Below are 24,607 nucleotides of genomic sequence, written 5' to 3'. Positions count from 1 at the left end.
GTATGTATGTATGTGAGCACACACACAATTGATTTTCAGCAGAGACACCAGGCCCAACCTACAGAATAGGGGGAAATATTTGAAAGTTATATATCTGATAAGGATTTAATATCCAGAATATGTAGGAACTTGTACAAACCAATAACAAAATGACAAAAAAATTTTTTTGGCTGCACTGGGTCTTCGTTGCTTTGCGCAGGCCTTCTCTAGTTGTGGAGAAAGGGGGCTGCTCTTCATTGAGGTGTCGTGCACAGACTTCTCAACACAGTGGCTTCTCTTGTGGAGTGCCCGCTCTAGGACACACAGGCTTCAGTAGTTGTGGCACACAGGCTCAGTAGTTGCCGTGCACAGGCTTAGCTGCTCTGCAACATGTGAAATCTTCCTGGACCCAGGATCTAACCCAGTTCAGTTCAGTTGCTCAGTCGTGTCCGACTCTTTGCGACCCTATGAACCACAGCACGCCAGGCCTCCCTGTCCATCACCAACTATCGGAGTTTACCCAAACTCATGTCCATTGAGACGGTGATGCCATCTAACCATCTCATCCTCTCTCATTCCCTTTTCCTCCTGCCTTCAATCTTTCCCAACATAAGGATCTTTTCCAGTGAGTCAGCCTCTTCGCATCAGGTGGCCATAATATTGGAGTTTCAGCTTCAACATCAGTCCTTCCAATGAACACCCAGGACTGATCTCCTTTAGGATGGACTGATTGGATCTCCTTGCAGTCCAAGGGACTCCCAAGCGTCTTCCCCAACACCACAGTTCAAAAGCATCAATTCTTCTGTGCTCAGCTTTCTTTATAGTCCAACTCTCACATCCATAACATGACTACTAGAAAAACCATAGCCTTGACTAGACAGACCTTTGTTGGCAAAGTAACGTCTCTGCTTTTTAATATGCTGTCTAGGTTGGTCATAACTTTCCTTCCAAGGAGTAAGCGTCTTCTAATTTCATGGCTACAGTCACCATGTGCAGTGATTTTGGAGCCCCCAAAAATAAAGTCAGCCACCATTTCCACTGTTTCCCCATCTATTTGCCATAAAGTGATGGTACTGGATGCCATGATCTTAGTTTTCTGAATGTTGAGCTTTAAGCCAACTTTTTCACTCTTCTCTTTCACTTTCATCAAGAGGCTTTTTAGTTCTTCTTCACTTTCTGCCATAAGGGTGGTGTCATGCATATCTGAGGTTATTGATATTTCTCCTGGCAGTCTTGATTCCAGCTTGTGCTTCTTCCAGCCCAGCGTTTCTCATGATGTACTCTGCATGCAAGTTAAATAAGCAGGGTGACAATATACAGCCTTGACGTACTCCTTTTCCGATTTGGAACCAGTCTGTTGTTCCATATATCGCTAGTGGGAATTTAAAATAGTGCAGCCGGGAACTTCCTTGATGATCTAGTGGTTAAGACTCTGCACTTTCATTGCAGGAGATGCGGGTTCAAACCCTGGTCCAGGAACTAAGATCCCACATGCCATGCAGCATGACCATAAAGAAAAATTAACTGATTAATTAATTAATTAAAATAAAATAGTGCCACTGCTGTAGAAACTTTGCTCACAAAGTTAAAAAGAATTACCATATGGCCCAGCAGTTTTATTCCTAGTTTTATACCAAAAAGAGTTGAAAACAGGAACTCTTAATAGCCAAAATGTCCATCAGTGGATGAATGAAATGGTATATCCATACACTGTAATTTGGTATTGCTTACAATAGATGGGGAAACAGTGGAAACAGTGTCAGACTTTATCTTTCTGGGCTCCAAAATCACTGCAGATGGTGACTGCAGCCATGAAATTAAAAGACGCTTACTCCTTGGAAGGAAAGTTATGACCAACCTAGATAGCATATTCAAAAGCAGAGATATTACTTTGCCAACAAAGATCCGTCTAGTCAAGGCTATGGTTTTTCCAGAGATCATGTATGGATGCGAGAGTTGGACTGTGAAGAAAGCTGAGTGCCGAAGAATTGATGCTTTTGAACTGTGGTGTTGGCGAAGACTCTTGAGAGTCCCTTGGACTGCAAGGAGATCCAACCAGTCCATTCTAAAGGAGATCAGTCCTGGGTGTTCTTTGGAAGGAATGATGCTAAAGCTGAAACTCCAATACTTTGGCCACCTCATGAGAAGAGTTGACTCATTGGAAAAGACTCTGATGCTGGGAGGGATTGGAAGCAGGAGGAAAAGGGGACGACAGAGGATGAGATGGCTGGATGGCATCACCGACTTGATGGACATGAGTTTGAGTGAACTCCAAGAGTTGGTGATGGACAGGGAGTCCTGCCGTGCTGTGATTCATGGGGTCGCAAAGAGTCGAACACGACTGAGCCACTGAACTGAACTGAATGGGTACAAAATTTCTGTTTGGGGTGGTGAAAAACTTTTGTAAATATTACAGTTATACAGTTGTGAATGTAATTAATGCCATTGCTTATATACTTAAAATAGTTAAAATATCATATTTTATGGTATGTATATTTTTATTGTTGCTTGGTTGCTAAATAGTGTCCAACTCTTTGCAAACCCATGGACTATAGGCCACAAGATCCCCCCTGTCTATGGGATTTCCCAGTCCCACACTGGGACATACTGGAGTGAGTTTTCCTTCTCCAGGGAACCTTGCTGACCCAGGAATCAAACCCTCATCTCCTGCAGTGGTAGGCAGATTCTTTACTGCTGAGCCTCCAGGCAAGCCTGTATTTGTTTTACCACAGTTTGAAAACAAAGCTTGTCTTTAAAGAATTACATCACTGTCAGTGTTAAGTTCATCATTCGTAACAAATGTAGTACCACTCTGCTGGGGGATGTTGATAATAGGGATGCTCTGCATATGTGAGGGCAGGGGCAAAAGGGAATCTCTGAACCTTCGCTCAGTTTTGCTGTGAACCAAAAACTACTCTTTAACCCTCTTAACCATTTTTTGAAAGACTTTTTAAAAGCGCAGTTGTGTATTTTACCACAAGTATATGTATAAAGTGTATATAAAATGTATAACATGAACTATATATGATACATGAAATTATAAATTATATATATAAAGATAGATTTTTAAAGTATATATATATATATATAAAGTGAATATAGAATTATGTATTAGAGATACAATTTTACTCCCAACTCCACAGCAGAAGTTGTGTGTTCTTAGACAAGTTGCATAACTTCTCCAAACCCTAATATTGTTTTGTATAAAATGAGAAAAATAATGATGCTGGTAGCTACTTTGTAGGGATGTATTAGGATTACAGATGATCATGTAAAGGGCCTAAAAGAATCTCTAATGTACAGCAAGTGCTCAATAGGTAAAAGCCATTATCACTGAAAATTTTGTTCATTTATTATTTGGCTATGATAATTTATATATTTATTCATTATTTTTTCTACAATCATAATGCCCACTTGAACTCTAAACTGCTGTCATTAATTATTACTATTTTTAACTTCTTTGTTTTGTTTTGTTTTATAGGCAACAATTGGTATTGACTTTTTATCAAAAACGATGTACTTGGAGGATCGAACAGTGAGTAATGTTTTCAGTGTGCAATTTGCTGCAACGCTGCAGGACAGAATATTATGCTTAAAATGTAATCAGTGATTGTTGCCATAAGAGTACTTAGCAAAGTTGCCAAAGTTGGTGTACAGGCCTTGAGAAAAACTGTTATTATAGAATGAATAGTACTTAGCACTTTGAATTTTTTATCCTCAAGTAGACTCCAAAGGGGAGAGAAAGTCATTATTTGTAATACTCTGATAGCCCTAGGCTTGTTAAACAAAATATGTTGTCTTGACTTGTAATATTATAACAAATAGCATTGAGATAAGAATATTTTCATGAAGAAATTAGAGCTGCTAAAGACCTTTTGTGTACCACGCTGAACCATTCAAACATTTTATTTGAATATCACACAGTTTGTGAACTTCCAGGCTTTGTTGGAATATGGTATATACCAAAATGACTGTGAATAGACAAAAGTAATATGTATCTCCTAGTTAGATTTTTGTCTTCCATCTTTTGGACTGCTCCCTTTAAGTGCGATATAAATTCTGTATTCTAGCCTGCTGTCCTTTGAAGAGATTCTTGTCACCTAAACAGTAACTCTCTTAAATGCATTATTTTGGGACCTGTACCCAAAAAGCATTATCTCTAATGACATTTCTTTAAGTTTGTAATTCTTTTTCTTTTGGATGTTCTCCTTTATGTTTTAATATATAGCATTTCATTTCTTAAAATTTGAAAACAGAAACTGCTTTATGATGGTAAAAGAACTTAATGCTTATTTTCAGGCTTTTCTTCCTGGAATGTAGATGTGAATAAGAAAGTAAAGACACGTTTAAGTAGGGTTGCAATAAGATATTTCTCCTTTTTGCTAGATTATATATAATGTTCTAGAAATAAATGTGTGGGAGAACAAGCACAGTTGTCAGAGATCCAATTTCAAAGTGTTCTGTATCCAATAGAGAAAAGAGACATTTTATTTTCATTTCAGAGGGGCTGATCATTGACATTTACCTTTGTTTTTCTCTTTTATTTTCACTATTTGAACATGAGCAGTCTGCTTGTGCTGTCCGGAAGGTATAGGATTCAAAGAGAGGTTGTAGAGAGGGGGGATAAAAAGGAAGCTGTACTTCTCGTCCTGTGAAATCTTTGCTATTGCTGTTTTTTATTTTTGTATTTTTTTGAGTTATGTACCTTCAGAGCAAGCAAATTTTAAATATTACTCCCTTTTGAAAAAGGAAAGGAATTTTATGTTGTTTTCATTCCTCACATCCCTGCCACCTTTTGCATGAGTTTCCTTTTTACCTCCTTGCCACCCTCCTCCCTTTAAAAACATTATTTCTTTTTTCTTTTTAGTATGAGTTTGTTTTTTTGTTTTGTTTTTTTTTTTTTATTTATTTTTTCCCATCCCACAGATCAGGCTGCAGCTGTGGGATACTGCGGGTCAGGAACGTTTCCGTAGCCTCATTCCCAGTTACATCCGTGATTCTGCTGCAGCTGTAGTAGTTTACGATATCACAAGTAGGTATTTTGCAACGGGTTGACCTTTCTTATTTTTCTTGCTTGTTTGACTGATTTTATTGTTAGGTACGATTGCAATTATGGGACACAGCAGGTCAAGAGCGGTTCAGGAGCTTGATTCCTAGCTACATTCGTGACTCCACTGTGGCAGTTGTTGTTTATGATATCACAAGTGAGTGGGGGGGGAATTACGCATTTCTAATCTTCTTTCAACCTTTAGCTTAGTTGCATGCATGTTCTTGTTTTGTGCTTGTTTTCTATACCGGCATGTAAAATTGAGTTTTATCATACCAGACCTTATCACACACCATCTAGGTCAGAGTATTTGCTTCATTGTTTGTACCAATATATCTTATTTCTACTATGCCAGGGTTTTTTGCCCCAGAAATTTTCATTTGGGTCTAATTATGAACCCTCTCCAAGGCTTTCTTAGTTATCCTGTTATCCCTAAGCTACACCATAATTATGGTTGGAAGAGTGTTTCCTTTTTTATTTAATTTGATTTCAGATTTCTTTAAAATAATCTGCATTTATGTCTCTTGCCAAGTTTTCCAAATCCTTCAAGGCTTCTACTGAGGCTGTTAAAAGCTTCTGCTAACCAGCTTTTCTCTGCTTTCACCTTCTAGCCATCCTCTATATAGAGGAAGAGCAGAGAAAACTTAATTTTTGTTAATCATTTTCATTTGAGTGAAATCTGGATTCTCTGACTAGTTCATTTACTTTGTTGCTAACAAGTGACACTTTTCATTTCTCTCCAAGAAAAACATTTAAATGGGAGACTAAAACAAGTGATGGTCTTCCTTTTTCTTTTCCCTCAAGACTGAATAATAATGCCTTTGGCATTTTAAGTGACTGTAAATTTTGAATAGAGCCTTGATGACTGCCAGGGAAATGCTATCTGATTAAAATTGTCTTTGTAAATTGGTTTATGATATATAAGGCAATATTAAGTATCATTCCATATAGTGCTCCATAATTTATAGGAAAACCAGGATAGTACCACATCTTGGACTTCTTTAAAAACATAAACTATAATATTAGCATACATTTTTACAAATTTGCTCAAACAGAAATCATATTTACTTAAGAATAATTACAGTGGCAGAATTATAAGTTAGAGGTTTGCATTCAGAAACTTTTTATTTTGGTTAGGTGCCAAATGCAGTCCTTCTTTTCTTGAAGCTTTTCTTTGGGTTGCTACCTGTTTTAAAAATGTATGTTCATTATTGTGCTGTCACAAGTTTTGCAGCTTTAAAATGTTTGTGCTTACTTTAACCAAATCAAGTAAAACCAGGTGTATTCTTTGAAATTTGTGCACATGCGGTTAAAATATTAGCAAATTGTTTTCTTTAGCTGCTTTAAGAATTATTGAAGTACTCAGAATCCAGGGCTGGAAAAGATGGGTTTTGTTTTAAGTGATTCTGGTACATTAAACTAATAAACTCCAAGTTAAAGTGATCACAAACTGAATAAGCAATGCAAACAGAGTGGTGTTGAAAGCTATTGAAAGGCTTTACAAATTTTGTGGATGTGTTGGGACTTACTGGCTGACGTACTTTTGGAGATGCTTTCTTTGTCACGTTTGGTATGTGTAAGTAATCAAAAGAGCATTGTGGCAACATGACACCATCTTATCTGCCATAGCTATCCTTTCATCGTTTAAATATTTTTTTTCAGTTACATATAGTATACTCATCTGGTCATGTACAAAAATTTTAAACTATTATAAAAGTTACCTTGTGGATTTTATTCTTGTGATTTGTTTAGATAACTGATACTTGTACTCAGATAAAATGGAGTTATGTTGCAGGCACATTAAAGGTGGGTTCTAATGTGCCAACCTCCTTCCAACTTCCAGTGCTTTTTTTTTTTTCCTTTTTTGGTCCTTCACTTGGGAAGTTACTTGCAATAACACTAATCTCTGTCCACCTTCCTATATACCAGATGTTAACTCCTTCCAGCAAACTACAAAATGGATTGATGATGTCAGAACAGAAAGAGGAAGTGATGTTATCATCATGCTAGTAGGAAATAAAACAGATCTTGCTGACAAGAGGTATGGAATGATTTCATATGTATATGGAATGTTTGATTTCTTTGTTAAGTAGCCTATTATTTTTGTTAGTGAATCCTATTATTTTTGTTAGTTTTAAAAGGAGACTTGTTTAATCCTTAATCTTATGCCCCCATCCCTTTTCTTTAGTTTAAGAACCTGAAATAGGTAAACTCAGTCCTGGAAACTCCCTAATAGTCCAGTGGTTAGAATTCTGTGCTTTCACTGCCAAGGGACATGGGTTCAATCTCTCATTGGGAAACTAAGATCCCACAAACCCCCCGCAGTGTGGCCAAAAAAAAAAAAAACACACATTAAACTCAGTCCTTAAAATAATTATTTTTGTGTGTAAACCCATATATAAATAACTTGTGCAAGATTGTTTACACATGAAGCTGATAGCTATTTTGTATTTTTTAGGCCTCATATTAATAAATAAAAGCAGTATTCTGTTAGAGAACAAAATATTTTTAAAAACAAAATCCTATCTTTAAAAAAGTATTCATAATGATTAAATGCACACTCTTTTGCTAGCCTTATAAATATTCATTATAATTCAGTAGTGTAGTTTTTTTCTTTTCTTTTTTTAATTGTATGGTTGAGCCAAACTGTGAGGTTGAACTGAATAGCTTGATTGTGATACCTTAGTCAAATGAGCAAAGACATATTCAAGTCACAGGATGCAAAATGTATTAGCATTCACTGTAGAACCCATGGCTTGAATATCTGCCTTTAGCATTCCTCAGTGATCTACTAGATAGTCCTTCTGCTTTAAGTAATCTTGACAATTTAATATTTGAGGTTTTTACTGTTTATTCATTAGTTGGATATTGAAATTCCAGTAATGAACTTTTGCTGTTAATTTAAAAGTTATAAAGAAATACAGTATGTTCAAAGACTTATGAAATGTAAAGCCTGTTTCTGCTCACAGTACCTCATTTGGAATTGGCAAGAAAGTCTTTCTTTATTTAAAAGTAAATTCAGCATATGACTTCATCTTTTCTTTATGAAAATCATTTTTTGGACTTCAATGCTATTATATAAATTTTCATTATTTATCTTCACTATGAGAATTTGAAGATCTTATATATATATATATATTCTTGTAGTGGAGAGTCCCAGGATACCTTCACTATTAAAAGAAAGATAATATATATATTTGTTTCTCTTTATAGCTAGAGTTATCTAAAAGGATGCATACAAGAGTCTGTTCTTTTACTGCATAATAGTTGAGTATACAGATATAGAAAGGTATCTAAATTATGTTTATAGTAACTTTTCTTTAAGATAATATTTGTCCATTGCTTTAGAACTTCTTTCTCAGTAATTTTTGCCAGACTATTGCCTATTAGCTTTCACATTTAAAAGAATTAGAGTCTTAAAAAAATTTAATTAAAAAAAACAAAAGAATCGGAGTCTTATCATTCCATTAAAATAATTTTGTTTTTTCATCTATTTTTATTATTATTTATTACTTCATCTATTTATTAATGTAACAGTTGCCTTGTTTTTCCAATGAAGTATAGTTGATTTATAGTGTTTCAAGTATATAGCAAAATGATTCAGAAAAAATAATGGCTCAGTTATATTAATACATATATATGTATTTATCCTTTTTTAGATTCTTTTCCATTATAGGTTATTATAAGATACTGAATATAGTTTCCTGTGCCATGCAGTAGGTCCTTGGTGTTTATCTGTTTTACATACAGTGTGTATCTGTTAATCTGAAATTCCCAATAAAATAATTTTTAAATGAGGAAAAAAATTAAAAAAAAATTTTTACAGCATTAAAAGAAAATCTTTGGTACTAGGTGGCTTTTCATAAGCATAACATGGAATCCTAATGCCTTAAAGGGAAAGATTGATAAGTTTGAATACATAAATATAAAAATTGTATTCACCTATTCAATCAGTTCAGTTCAGTTGCGCAGTTGTGTCTGACTCTTTGCGACCCCATGAATCGCAGCACGCCAGGCCTCCCTGTCCATCACCAACTCCCAGAGTTCACTCAGACTCACGTCCATCGAGTCAGTGATGCCATCCAGCCATCTCATCCTCTGTCATCCTCTTCTCCTGCCCCCAATCCCTCCCAGCATCAGAGCCTTTTCCAATGAGTCAACTCTTCACATGAGGTGGCCAAAGTACTGGAGTTTCAGCTTCAGCATCAGTCCTTCCAGTGAACACCCAGGACTGATCTCCTTTAAGATGGACTGGTTGGATCTCCTTGCAGTCCAAGGGACTCTCAAGAGTCTTCTCCAACTCCACAGTTCAAAAGCATCAGTTCTTCGGCACTCAGCTTTCTTCACAGTCCAACTCTCACATCCATACATGATCTCTGGAAAAACCATAGTCTTGACTAGACAGACCTTTGCTGGCAAAAAATGTCTCTGCTTTTGAATATGCTATCTAGGTTGGTCATAACTTTCCTTCCAAGGAGTAAGCGTCTTTTAATTTCATGGCTGCAGTCACCATCTGCAGTGATTTTGCAGCCCCCCAAAATAAAATCTGACACTGTTTCCACTGTTTCCCCATCTATTTGCCATGGAATGATGAGACCGGACGCCATGATCTTAGTTTTCTGAATGTTGAGCTTTAAGCCAACTTTTTCACTCTCCACTTTCACTTTCATCAAGAGGCTTTTTAGTTCCTCTTCACTTTCTGCCATAAGCGTTTCTTATGATGTACTTTGCATATAGGTTAATAAGCAGGGTGACAATATACAGTCTTGACATACTCCTTTTCCTATTTGGAACCAGTCTGTTGTTCCATGTCCAGTTCTAACTGTTGCTTCCTGACCTGCATACAAGTTTCTCAGGAGGCAGGTCAGGTGGTCTGGTATTCCCATCTCTCTAAGAATTTTCCACAGTTTATTGTGATCCACACAGTCAAAGGCTTTGGCATAGTCAATAAAGCAGAAATAGATGTTTTTCTGGAACTCTCTTGCTTTTTCCATGATTCAGTGGATGTTGGCAATTTGATCTCTGGTTCCTCTGCCTTTTCTAAAACCAGCTTGAACATCAGGAAGTTCACGGTTCACATATTGCTGAGGCCTGGCTTGGAGAATTTTGAGCATTAGTTTACTAGCATGTGAGATGAGTGCAATTGTGCGGTAGTTTGAGCATTCTTTGGCATTGCCTTTCTTTGGGATTGGAATGAAAACGGACCTTTTCCTGTCCTGTGGCCCCTGCTGAGTTTTCCAAAATTGCCTGCATATTGAGTGCAGCACTTTCACAACATCATCTTTCAGGATTTGAAATAGCTCAACTGGAATTCCATCACCTCCACTAGCTTTGTTCGTAGTGATGCTTTTAGATTGGCCATTATTCAAAAGATTGATAATGCACTGTATCATCAATCATCTGAATAAATAAGAACTCTCATACACTGAAAATGTAACTAATACAATTTTTAGCAGAAACAGTTTAACATCAGTATTTAAAATACTTTTTGACTGAAATCTACTTCCAATAACTTACTCCATAGATATACCCACAGAAATTTGAAAAGATGAACATAGAGGAGTTATTATTGTACCATTATTTGTAATATTAAAGAATTAAAATCAGTCTAAATGACTGGTAGTAGTAGTAGTATTTTATTAATATAAGTGAAAGTCTTTGAGTTAGTAAAAAAGGAAAAAAGAGGAATTTATTGCTGGCTTACACATGAAGCTTAAAAACCCTTGATCGTTGCATATACCTGAATCCTTTGTCTTTAAAACAAGTAAATAAATAAGATGGTTCTGTGGCCTAGAACAAATCTGTGTAAGAATAAATGAAATTTAACTAGTATTTTTTGGGAAGAGAGTGGGATTATATAGGAGTTTATTGTATTGGTCTTTTAAAAATTACTGTTGTAATCAGATAAAAAAAGTTTTAATAACAGCAATTTAAAGTTAAATGCTTTTCCACTTTCTTTGACAATTAGTTTTTTCATGAAAACTGAGAGGAAAGACCAGAATATATCTGTTATAGTGTCTTAGCACCTAGATGCTCAGTATTCTTTTTGTCCTGTGTAGCCCAGTGCTTCACAGATGTTTCAAACCTGAGAATCACTTGGTAAACATGGTATATTAGACCCTCTTTTAAGATTCTGGCTATAGAGGATTGTGGTCAACTTTAAATTTTTTGATGTTTTTGAGCCTCCTTCCAGATTCAGTTAATCCAGAGTAGGTTCCTTGAATCTATGTTTTAATTAATCTTTCTAGGTATGTGCATGCTAAGTTGTTTCAGTCATGTCTGACTCTGTGGGACCCAGTGGACTGTAACCTGCCAGGTTCCTTTGTCCATGGGGATTCTCCAGACAAGAACACTGGAATGGGTTGCCATGGATGGCCTCCTGCTGGGGATCTTCCTCACCCAGGGATCAAACCTGTGTCTCTTTGTCTCCTGCATTAGCAGGCAGGTTCTTTACCACTCGTGCAACCTAGGAAGTCTCAGTCTTTCTAGGTGCTTCTGACAAATCCAAACCACTGTTGTGAACCTTGGTATAGCTAACTTTGAACCATTTTATTGAGGTGACTTATAGTTCTACAACTAGTTAGAATTTCTACCTGGAATCCTTCACATGTAGGGTTTATGGACTAATAATCATTGATTCAGGAGATATTTATTGAGTATCATGCATATTTCAGAGGATGCTATTCTTAGGATAGTGAACTAAAATCTTCAAGGAGATTTTATTCCAGTGAATAAACCAGGCAATAAGTAAATAAAAAAAATAGCATGTTTTATAGTGATATATGCTAAGGTTGAAAATAAAGCAGGGAAAAGGAATATGAAATGTTAAGGACAAGTTTTTAATATTAGATGGGATAGCAGTGGAAAAGCTCCCTGAGAAGATGATTGGTGACTTTTGAGTAAAGAAGCTAAGGAAGTGAGGGAGTTAACTATACCAGTATGTTGAGGAAGAAAAGGTCCTAGGCAGATGACTCAGAAAATACAAAATTACTGAGTCGGGAATACACTTATTTGAGAGACAGCAAGGAATCCTATATAACTGATAAAGAGAATGATGGAAAGAGCAATATGGAAATGAAATGAAATTAAAATAAAATGAAAGATAGTGAAGGCCAGATCATGTAGCACAAAGTAAAAACTTTCTGAATGAGATTGGAGGGTTTAAGCAGAGGAGTAGCTTCTCATAGGTCACTGTTTGCTCTGTTGAAAATGCATAAGGGGAGAAGAGAAGAGGATAAACTAGACTTGATTCTAAGCAAGAAATAATGATGACTTGGACCAGGATAGTGGTAACTTGTGTGGTGATCAGTAGTCAAATTTAGATATTTTGAAGATAGAACTGACAGGATATACTGATGTGATAGATAGAATATATACTGATGGATGGAATATATTATGTTGGGGAAGGAGTTGTCAAGAATGACCCCTAGATTTTTGGCCTGAGAAACCGTCATTAACTGAGACAGGAGAGACTGCATCAAGAAACAGTTTCGGAGGGAATATCATGACTTCAGCTTTTGGTCATTTTAAGTGTAGAAAGGCTATTAGCTATCCTAATAATTAGAGGTCAGGTAGGCAGTTGGCTGTGAGCATGCAATTCAGAGCAGCAGTCCAAGCTAGATATATAAGTTGAGAGTCATCAGCATATAGATGATATTTAAAGCCATGAGACTGCATAGGATCTCCAAGGCAGTAATTGTAGATAGAGACAAGGTCCAATGAGTAAGTTTTAGGGCATCTGAAATCATTGTTTTTCAGAAACCCATAGTGCTGAAGTGTTTAAAGTTCTGCTGCTGATTGTCAGCTTACTTTCAAATGGTTAAAAAAACATATTTTAAAAAATTTATACTTGAATACATAGAGAATGAGTGGATATAACAAGCAGATAGAATAAAGCATTAGCAGTTGAAGTATTATATATAAAGAATGATTTTGCTCTTAGAAGGTGGAGAAATTGTAGAATAGTATCTTCTTGTAGACCAGAAGAGAGTGGAATCTAGTACATTGGTATAAGTTTGAGGAATAAGGACAGTTCTTCCACAGTCGTGGGTCTAGAGGTAGACTATGAGGCACACACACAAGTAGATTGTAGGATAGATGTGGTGCGAGCTTGTAGAAATTCTCTTACATTGCTTTGGTTTTCTGTTTTGTAAGAAGTAAGATTTATCAGCTGATAGTTTCAGTTCAGTTCAGTTCAGTCGCTCAGTCGTGTCTGACTCTTTGCCACCCCATGATTCGCAGCGCACCAGGCCTCCCTATCCATCACCAACTCCCGGAGTTCACTCAAACTCATGTCCATTGAGTCGGTGATGCCATCCAGCCATCTCATCCTCTGTCGTCCCCTCCTCCTCCTGCCCCCAATCCCTCCCAGCATCACGGTCTTTTCCAATGAGTCAGCATTTTGCATGAGGTGGCCAAAATATTGGACTTTCAGCTTTAGCATCAGTCCTTCCAATGAACACCCAGGACTGATCTCCTTTAGAATGGACTGGTTGGATCTCCTTGCAGTCCAAGAGACTCTCAAGAGTCTTCTCCAACACCACAGTTCAGAAGCATCAATTCTTCGGTGCTCAGCTTTCTTCACGGTCCAACTCTCACATCCATATATGGCCTCTGGAAAAACCATAGCCTTGACTAGATGGACCTTTTTGGCAAAGTAATAGCTCTGCTTTTGAATATGCTATCTAGGTTGGTCATAACTTTCCTTCCAAGGAGTAAGCATCTTTTAATTTCATGGCTGCAATCACCATCTGCAGTGATTTTGAAGCCCCCAAAAATAGTCTGACACTGTTTCCACTGTTTCCCCATCTATTTCCTATGAAGTCGTGCGACCGGATGCCATGATCTTAGTTTTCTGAATGTTGAGCTTTAAGCCAACTTTTTCACTCTCCTCTTTGACTTTCATCAAGAGGCTTTTTGGTTCCTCTTCACTTTCTGCCATAAGGGTGGTGTCATCTTAGATCCATTTAATTAGAATAGTTGCTTATTCATTAAACACCTATATGATTGCTGGGCACAAGGAACACCAAGATAAATGAGAGAATACTGCTCTTGAAGAGCTGACATCTTGAGAAGCTTCCCTGTAAAAGAAGCATTAATACTGTGTATCAAGAAACTTTAACATATGTGACTTTAACTTACTTGTTCCAGTTATAGAAATCCACAAAATCCAACCTAAAGAAATGATCCAAAGTGCTCAAAGCACAAAGATGTCCATAGCAACATTTTCACAGTAGTGTAAAATTTGAAAGCAACATACATTTTTAATACTTTGAGACTGGTTAAAATAGATAAATGTCTAGCCATTAAAAATTGTTTTACATTAAAAAATTTTAATCACAAAACTAAATTTTTATAATCTGATATTAAAATATTGGGTTGGCCAAAAAGTTTGTTTGGGTTTTTCTGTAGACTGTTACAGGAGACCCAAACGAACTTTTTGGCCAACCCATTAAGCTATTAAAGTTTTTAAAATTTAAAAAATAAAAGTGAGCTCAGCAGGTAAAAGCAAATCATTTAAAAAAATGCCCTTAAAAAATGTTTAGTTGGGTGAAAATACGGAAGTGCACAGATTTTAAGTGTAGTTGATTTATAATGTTGTACTAATTTCTGCTGTATAACAAAGTGATTCAGTTATGTATGCATTCTTTTTTATATATTCTTTTCCATTATGGTTTATCATAAAATATTAAATATAAGTCCCTATGCTATACACCTCTGGTTCTTGTTTATCCACTCTGTATACTTTGAATCTGCTAACCCCAAACTTCACTCCATCCCTCCCTTCCTCAGCAGCCACAGGTTTGTTCTTTATGTTTGTGAGTCTGTTTCATTTATATCATATTTTAGATCCTATATATAAGTGATATCATATGGTATTTGTCTTTCTGACTTAAGAAGTGCACAAATTTTAAGTATATTGCAGTTTTTTTACTCAAACTAGTCTTACCTGTATAACCAGCACCGTATTAAGAAAAGTTCAGAACCTTGTTTATAATCTTCATATCATCATCTTTCAAAAAGGTGAATTTGTTTTTTTTATTTTTCTACAGGCAAGTGTCAATCGAGGAAGGAGAGAGGAAAGCCAAAGAGCTGAATGTTATGTTTATTGAAACTAGTGCAAAAGCAGGATACAATGTAAAGCAGGTAAGTTATTTGAGAATGAGTGGGTTAAAGTTATCAAATTGAAAAAATATATTTTAAAATAATTGTATTAGTTTTCTATTCTCTAGTGTAAGATTTTCTTCCAGTTGACAGTAGCAAGCCTCATGAATTAGCAACATAACTACAGTGAACAGTGAAAAATCTAAATGTGGCATAGTTTGGGAAAAAGAGAGAAGAGACTTGTCAAACTTTTCAGATTGTTCATAGAACGAGTATTTCATTATGATTAGAAAATGATTGCTGGGTTGTAAACCTGCCATACTCTAACTGCATCCCTACTTTAAGGTGAATTTTCTTCATTTTAGTGTTTGATGAGAAGATTATGATAAAACAAGTATTTGCTTTCAGGGTTGGTATTTTGCTTGTTATAAAAATACATTCTGATTATTTTATCCTTAATAACTGCTGGTATTAACAGTGTTTATTCTTGTTTTGGAGAGCAGGAAAATATAGGGAGACCTCACTTTACCAAGTTGTTACCTTAAAGATAGGGGTAACCAAAAACTTACCTGCTTAATTCTTCACGTCTGCATATCATATAGAGTACTGTCCCAGATTTATAGGCTTTACCTCCCAATAAATTATTTTTTAAATCGTATGTTATCAGTAAAGGGGTAAAATTAAATCCTTGAAACTGAGTAAGTAGAGCTTTATGAAAAATTCTCATTGTAAGTAATACTGAATTGTCACTAATTTCGTCCTCATAGTATACTGTTTCATGGCTCCATATCTGCATTCATGCTGTGTTCTCTTTACTTAGAATACTCATTTTCTTCTTTCCTGACGGATACCTACCCATATTTTTAAGTTTCAGTTTAGATGTCAGCTATTTAGAGGTATTTTCTCTTAACATTCTCCACCGTGCTGTTCTGTGCTTAGTTGCTTGATTGTGTCTGACTCTTTGTGACCCAATGGACTGTAGCTTACCAGGCTCCTCTGTCTATGGGGATTCTCCAGGCAAGAATACTGGAGTGGGTGCCATCTCCTCCTCCAGGGGATCTTCCCAACCCAGGGATCGAACCCAGGTCCCCCATTTCAGGTGGATTCTTTACCATCTGAGCCACCAGGGAAGCCCATTCTCCACCATACCTCCAGGTATTATCACTTAATGATAAATGACTCTCATGTGTGCTTTCACAGATCCTTGACCCCTGTGAAACCCCTGTTACAGAACTTACCACATTGTACTAAAATTGCTTTCCCATCAAAATTATATATTCTCAGAGCCTGCAAGTATATAAGGAATTTATTAAACAGTTTGAGTAATAAAAGTTGCCGTAATATTATCATATGTTACTGTATTAAGACAAAGAAGTGGGTAGCTTCATCTACCTTTCTCTATTACGGATGTTTTGATAAGGATGTGAAATAGTTGCTTATATGTTAGAATATGGACTTCTCCAAGACATCTTTGGATCTGGGTTAATGTCTAAAGAAGGGGTTGCTGTGGTCCCCTAGTCCCAACCTTAAGTAATCTCATAGGTTTAGTAACAGCTTTCTTGAGGTATAATTTGTGTACCACAAAATTCACTTGTTTTAAGTGTAGGATTCAGTTATTTTCGGTGAATTTACATCATTGTGCAACCATCAGCATAATTCATCTTTAGAACATTTTCATCACTTGCCATGCAATTTTTTCTAAAAGCCTGACCCGTACAGACAGATATTGATAGCCATTGAAAATGAAGAGAGACTTTTTACAGAACAATCTTATCCTGAATTTGAAACACATTTGCTACTTTATTATTTTTCCTTATTTAGATGATATGTCTGAATGTGTGGTTTTGCTAAAGTCCCTATTCTATTAGGACCTGATTTTGTTATTTTTTTAAATATAAATGTGACTAAAAGTTCCATTTTCAAACTTTGGAACAGAACTGCCTTTTAATGTTTTTGTAGCTTCTTAACTCATAAAAACCATTACGTTTTATTTTATAGAGAGTACCACGGTGTGTTAGAATTTTATTTCAATATTTAAAGACCTATGCCTTGTTAGCTTATATAATTAAGTTGCGGAAGAAAGAATCCTGGGGTTCTCACATGCCCATGAAATAATGAAAAATTAAAAAACAACTAAAATCTTATGTTAATAAGCACATTTAAGTAATAGGTTTAAAATATTCCCCCCTAACTGTAGATAGTGCATCATATAGAATGAATTTCTGCCATGTGTGGAAATTACTGACTGATTTTAACTTGTAGATAAGAAATAAATCATAACCCATTTTTTAAAATTATTTTTTATGGATTATCTGTTCCTTGAGTTAGGTTTTATAAAGGAACTTAAAACTAATCAGCTAGAGTATCACTTTTAAAAACTTAATTTTTTAAATGACCAGTGGTTTTTAAATGGAAGTGTTTATCTTTTTAGTTGCACAAGTCACCCTAATTTTTTTTTTTTTTTTAAGTCTTTGATACTAGTTAGCTGTATAGAAAAATTCAAATTTTCCTAAGTAAAATCTTTATCAAATCTGCCCAGTAACCATTGCCCAATTCTTGACTGGACAGTGCACCTTGTGTGGTTGGAGTTCAGTGTTTATTTTCCTAGGATTAGAGATTAATGGGTCTCAATTTTAATGTGCATCAGTTACCTGAAAGTTTATATAAACTACTAGTTCCTGAGGCATGACTTACAGATATTGATTAAGTAAGTGTAGGTTAATATCCTAAAATCTACATTTTTAATAAGAATACCAAGGGATTTCTCATGCAAACCATACTTTGTAAAAAGACACAGAAAGCCATAGAGATGGTTTGTCAATTATATCAAATATATTCAGTGTGATAATTGTTTGAGCAAATATTAATTCCCTAATCCCTGTTAGATACAGAAGACAGGCCTCCTACACTCCAACTCCTCAATCTTTTGTAGAAGCCAAATTCAAAACATGAGGAATTAAATGTCATGTCTCCCAAGTGTCAAATGTGTCTTCATAAAGTAAGAGGACAAATGTAGTGAAACCCAGAAGCTCTCTTGATTTATTGCCTTGTTTGCTCCCATAACTTATTAACTGATAGCTGCTCCAACGTTGCCCAACTTTAGTTTACTCTCCATTCTGCTGCCAGAGTGATTGTTTTACAATACAGATCTGCTCAGGTTACATCTGTGAATTTTATCCTGAATTTTAAGCAAACTCCTTAATATGCTATGCTCTCCTGTTCAGAATATGTGATCTGGCCCCTCCATATATCACAATTCTAATCTTTGGCCACCACATACCCATACAATACATCTTTTTTTTTTTTTTAACAGTATTGTATTGGTTCTGCCACACATCAACATGAATCCTTCCTTCCTGTGTTCCCCATCCTGAACCCCCCACCTACTTCCTTCCCCGTACCATCCCTCCAGGTCATCCCAATACAATACATCTTAAAGTGCCTGAAGTTTACTGTGTTCTCACATTTTCATTGTATGTGATTGTCCTTTCTAACACACTCCTTCCTCCCTGTTTGCTATCTGTAATTAAAAGCCCAGATTAAACATAATCAAATGTAGATTAAGTGCCTTTCCTGTTTGTTGTAGTAGCACTTTTAATATTGAAGTTTTTTTGTCAGCTCTGCCTTCCATTAGACTGAACTCAATAAATGTTCATTGAATGAAAGAATAATATACTGAGCTTGATTAATAATTTATTGACTGTACTCGACTGTGTCTTAAGCTTAAAAAATCTAGGTTACATGGGGAATTTTCCTTCATTCAGTACCTTGACTGCAACTTAGATAAAGATACATTGAATTTGTTTTAATTTAGCTAAACTTATATTGAACTTTTTTCCATTCGTTTATTAAGATAAGTATTTATAGTGATATGTACACATCTTGAGTTTATAATTAGATGAATTTTGATAAATGTAATGACTGAGCGGGTTCACTTTTCACAATGACCACATTAAGGAAGATATAGAAATAGGTTGTTTGATTTCCAAATATTTGAGGCATTTCTGGATATTGTTATGGCTTCTAATTTAATTCTGCTGTGATCAGAGAATATCCTCTATAACATTTTAGTTATTTATAATTCATTGAGACTTGTTTTATGGCCTGGCACATGGCCTATGTTGATGAATGTTCCATGTGCCCTGGAAAAGAAAAACTTGTCTGCAGTTGTCAGGTACAGTGTTCTATAAATAATATCAATTAGGTCAAGACAATTGATAGCATTGTTCAAATCTTAGCCTTAGTAATTTTGGGAGGTAGGTAGTTCAGTCAATTACTGAGAATGGGGTATTAAATTTCTCTATAACAATATTTGTATTCATGGGAACTTAGTTCCCCAACCAGGGATTGAACCCGAGCCCTCAGCAGTGAAAGCATGGAGTCCTAACTATCGGAGCACCAGGGAATTCCTTCTGTCAGCTTTTACTTCATGTGTGTTGAAGTTTTGTTATTAGATGCATACATGTTAATGTTGTTATCCTCCTAATGTGTTAATTTTTAAAATAATGAGAAATATTGCTCTTTAGCTCTAATAATACTCCTTTCCATCATCTGATCTTAATATGGCCACAGTAGCTCTCTACTTACTGTTTACTTGGTATCTCTTTTTCTTTGTCAAGTGGGTCTCTTGTAGATGTTATACAGTTGGATCTTTGTTTTTCCCTCTGGTGTGACAGTCTTTTAATTTGAGTGTTTGGTTTATTTAGATTTAATTGTAGTTAGGTTTATTTCTACCATTTGCTCTTTGCTTTCTACCTGTCCCTCTGTCATTTTTGTTTTAATCAAATATTTTTATGTTGTGTTTTAATTCCTCTTTTTGATCCTTAGCTTTTGTTCATAACCTTTTTAGTGGTTGCTCTAGGGGTTAAATTAGAGTTAGTATTATGCCATTTCATATGAGATTATGCACCCTGTCCTTTGTATTCTTGTTGTCACATATTTTGTATTTACATATATTATAAACCTCCATATTAAAGGTTTTTTTTTTTTTAGATTTACTTTTATGTTTTGACTGTGGTGGATCTTTACTACTGCATGTGGGCTTTCTTCAGTTGCAGCTCATGGGGAGCTACTCTCTAGTTGTGGTGCATGGGCTTCTCATTGCAGTGGCTTCTCTTGTGAAGAACTGGCTCTAGGTGCATGGGCTCAGTAGTTGCAGTGCATGGGCTCAGTAGTTGCGGCTCATGGGCTATAGAGCACAGGCTCAGTAGTTGTGGCATACAGGCTTAGTTGCTCTGCAGCTTGTGGATCTTCCAGCACAGGGATCTAACTAGTGTCCCTTGCATTGCAAGGCAGATTCCTAACTACTAGATCACCAGGGAAGCCCAATAAATATTTAAATTTTTGCTTTAAACAGTAATTAAAAGAAGAAAAAAGATAATCCTATTTACCTATATATTTACCATTTCCAGTGCTCTTCATTCCTTCTTACAGATCTGTTTCACCTGATATTTTTCTTTAGCCTAAATAACTTTCTTTACTGTTTGTTTCAGGGGTCTCCTAGTGATAAATTCTCTCTGCTTTCACGTATGCCAAAAGGCCTTTTGAAGAATGTTTTTGCGAGTTTTTAAATTTTGTTTTGGAAAGAGATTTTTCTCTTCCATTACTTCAAAGTTGCCTTTCTATTGTCTTCTGGCTTCCATTGTTTTTAATGAGAAGGGAACTCTAATTTATATCATTCTCTGTTTGTAATGTGTTGTTTTAAAGTATTTTTCCTGTCCCATTTTCTCATTTTCTCCAGTGGCACATCTATTAAATGACTTGATATTATCCCATGCCTGCTAGTCATTAAGGCTTCTACTCATTGTTTTTATGATCTTATTTTCCTTTCTTTTCAGATTATATATTATTATTGAAGTGTCTTAAAGTTCACTGATCCTTTTTCTGCCATATCTAAACTGTTAGGAAATCCATCCAGTGAATTTATTATTTCAGATATTTTAATTCAGTCCTAAATTTTTTTTATTTCTTAAAATTCCCATTTCTTTGTCAGAATTCCCCATCTGTTCAATCATTATGGCCATTGTTACTTTAAATTCTTAAACATATTTGAGTAATTGCTTTGAAGTTCTTGTCTGCTAATTCCACCATGGGAAGTATCTGATGGCTCAGCAGTAAAGCATCTACCTGCAGTACAGGAGATGCAAGTTCAATCCATGTGTCAGAAAGATCCCCTGGAGAAGGAAATGGCAACCCACTCCAGTATTCTTGCCTGGGAAATCCTGTGGACAGAAGATCCTGGCGGGCTACAGTCTGTGGCGTCTCAAAAGAGTCGGACACGACTGAGTGACTAAACAGCAACAAATTCCAACGTTTGGGTCAGCTAAGAGCCTATTTCTGTTGGCTGTTTGCTTTTTCTCTTGACTCTAGGTAGATTTTTCTTTTCTGTTTCATGTATCTAGTAATTTTTTATTGTATGCTTGGCATAGTATATACATAGAGATTCTGGTTTCTGTATTTTTCTCTAAAATTTGGGATTGTATTGTGGCAGGTTGTTATATTGCTGGCTGATGATCATGAATTTGTATAGTTTGATATTATGCATTGTTTGGGTGGACCTGTAGAAAGCCTGAGATGTTTAGCAAGCTTTTCTATTTTGGTGAGATTCAAACTCTAAGCTATATCCCTGATGCAGGCGGTAGCTGAAATCTCTGCTCATTTCTTTCAGCATTCTTTCTAGCTTTTGCTTTCAAGTAGTTCCTTGAAGTCACCTACATGGTGACTCCTTAGAGCTTCTCCTACATATGTACCACTAAGGAGGGTTTGTAGGAATTTTATGTGTTGATTTTAGGGCCCCTCCTCTTGGCTCCCTCCTTTTTGTTATTTCCTTCATCAGTATGGCCATCCTGGTAGTCAGTTGACACCTCAAACATGTAAAACTCTAGTTTTTGCTTGAGTTCTAGCCACCCTTTATTGTACAAGCTAGGATTGGCTCTTGGGAAAACCTGTTAATAAGCATGACTCTCACCCATTGAGTGTGGGTTCCGTTTTTCCCAGGATTGAATTACTCCTAGTTTGTATGTCCTCTTGTCCTCTTGTTACTCTTGAAAGTCTTCAAATAGTTGTTCAGAGTTAATAATTGCTATCTGCAAGAGTATTAGTCCTATACAAGCTGCTGTGCTGTTACCAAAAGTGGAGTCTATCTTGAACTGGGGTAAAAATTAAAATATCTGATAAATGAAATAGCTGAGACTATTTAGCATGTACATACTTAGTCTTATTTAATATTGAAGGTTAGTTTACTCCTGGATTCTGTATGTTGTTGCTTATCTAAGATCAATATCAGTAGATCTTTGAAGTAAATTATTTGGTCAGTGAGTAACATATCAAAAGAAGTGATTTTGAAGAAATAATGTCAAATTCCTTCGGAGTTTTTGTTGTAGGTCAGTAACAATTTAGAAATGGTGCTGGTATTCAAAAATTTACTAGGTAAATTTTACAGTCCAGTCACTACCATGGAACACATTGGGAATCACACTCTTGTGAGCTGTTCAGTAACCATTGTGTATGTTTTATTCAGCCATGTGTTTGCAAAACAGAGTTCCTTTTGATGATTGTGCATTGTACTCATTTTATTTGACAAAATCATGCCTTTTCACCGAAGGTAGACAGAAGTCATTCTGTATATAAGACATGTTTATCAGTACTAAAGGTACCATCTAGTTGTACTTCGCATATACAGAGATGTGTTTTTAGTTTTTTCTGCTAATTGGATTCCTCCCCACTCCCTCATGTACTGGCTTATAATACATATAATAAAAGCTTAAAATAGGCTTTCTCTATTGCTTGTTTTCCTTTTTAAACAATTCTAGGAGAGATTTCACTAATGCATCATTTAATGTCTAACCATGGTTCAAGTAATTGGGTCTTAGTGCCTGAGAGCTTTGGCTTAAAATAAAATAAATTTATTCCTACTCATTATTGCTACTTATTCTTCTTATTTAAAAATGGTCTTGGCTTAAAACCTTTTACTCTTTGGTTTAAGCACTTAACTCTAAAATCGTCATGGAAACAGCGTAAGAAAAATTTATCCTTTATTTTTCTAAATTTGTTCTTAAAAAACAGTAATATTGTTTTCTTTGTGAAAGTGGTCTCATATTAAAATTGCTGAAGGAAATGGTAATGACAAGGTAATATTTAAGGTTCTACCTCATTTTTCATCTGATGATTAATTCATTATTTTAGTAAAGTATTCAGTGTGTGGGTGTTACCCTTCTTGCTATATTATGTAATTTTGCATTACTGGAAAATGAAATAGAACTGAAACACTCCTTGATCTTTCTCTTCTAAAATCATCAATACTTATCAGAAGAAAAAGATTTGTTTGAAAGAGAGAGGAGGACTTTTTGGGAAATTAATGATAACTGATGGGCATCAGCACTAACAACTCAGTGAAAACTTGTGTGCTTTTCATAGTGGAGTTGCATGTATATATGAAAAAAATTGTTTTATATGGCTGAGAAGACATACTTACTTTAAGCATTGGTAGGGATGGTGTCTCTGCCACACCACCATATCCCATGTCCACCATAGTTCTTGACTCATAGCAGATCTTAATCTTGTAATTTATCACATACCTTATTCCACAAGTATCAAGTGCCTACAGTGTATTACCACTGTTGGTTCTTCAGAGAATATAAAGTTCTCGGCTTCAAAACATTTATAGCTGAGGAAAAGAATCACGTTCTCATGAAATCTGTGTAGTGAAAGGTAGGTAGTATATGATAAAAGATGCAAATGCTACATGATAGTAAGATATTATTGAGATGTGAAGTGAATAGTGACACATGAATAAGATCATATTCAGATAGGATGATCAAGGAAGACTTTGTTTATAAATGCCGCAAAAGGGACTTCCTTGGTGGTCCAGTAGCTAAGACTCCATGCTGCCAACACAGGGCTCTAAAGTTCAATCCCTGTCTGGGGACTAGATCTTGTGTGCCACAACTAAGACCTGGTGCAGCCAAATAAATAAATAATTATTTTAATGCTGTGAAAAAAGTTAAATCCTTGAGAAGTATATTTGAGAACTTCCTGATGGTCCAGTGATTAAGACTCTGCACTTGCAGTGCAGTGGACATGGGTTCAGTCCCTGGTCAGGGAACTAAGATCCCACATGCTGTATGGCTCAGCCCCCCCCCCAAAAAAAGGAACATACTTGATTTAGATACATAAAAGACAGATGATACTCCAAGAAAGAAGAGCAGTTAACATACAGTACAAGACTGCCTAGTACACATTGTATAAATACTTGTCATAAATCATAAATACTAAGTTTAAAACATTTCTTTGTTGTCTTCTTACCAAGTACTTTACATACAGTATATAAATGCTTAGATTTTTGTTGAATACAAGAATGAATCCATGTAACAGTGCTCTAAGTCTGCTGCTATTGTTGTCCTGATTTTAGAAGATCTGAGACACAGAAATTATACAGTTTTTTCCAAATTACCCAGCTACTATATGTTAGAACCACTT

At 35.7% G+C, this 24,607-nt stretch overlaps 1 protein-coding gene across 2 annotated transcripts in view; it reads left to right on the top strand.

Moving 5' to 3' along the window:
* RAB6A (RAB6A, member RAS oncogene family) overlaps nt 1-24,607 on the top strand; it is a 90,842-nt gene that overhangs the window by 52,303 nt on the left and 13,932 nt on the right. Inside the window, exons 3-6 of one of the 2 annotated variants that reach the window (NM_001193115.1) lie at nt 3,461-3,514; nt 4,906-5,011; nt 6,956-7,067; nt 15,079-15,172. In NM_001193115.1, coding sequence (NP_001180044.1) covers nt 3,461-3,514; nt 4,906-5,011; nt 6,956-7,067; nt 15,079-15,172 — 366 coding nt within the window. Of the gene's footprint in view, nt 1-3,460; nt 3,515-4,905; nt 5,012-5,077; nt 5,184-6,955; nt 7,068-15,078; nt 15,173-24,607 lie in introns of both variants that reach the window. The other variant, XM_005216230.5, reaches the window with a different exon arrangement.

Source organism: Bos taurus, chromosome 15, assembly GCF_002263795.3.
Source record: "Bos taurus isolate L1 Dominette 01449 registration number 42190680 breed Hereford chromosome 15, ARS-UCD2.0, whole genome shotgun sequence".
Classification (NCBI taxonomy): Eukaryota; Metazoa; Chordata; class Mammalia; order Artiodactyla; family Bovidae; genus Bos; species Bos taurus.
The sequence above is the reverse complement of the archived record's forward strand: the minus strand, read 5'-3'. Positions and strand labels throughout refer to the sequence as shown.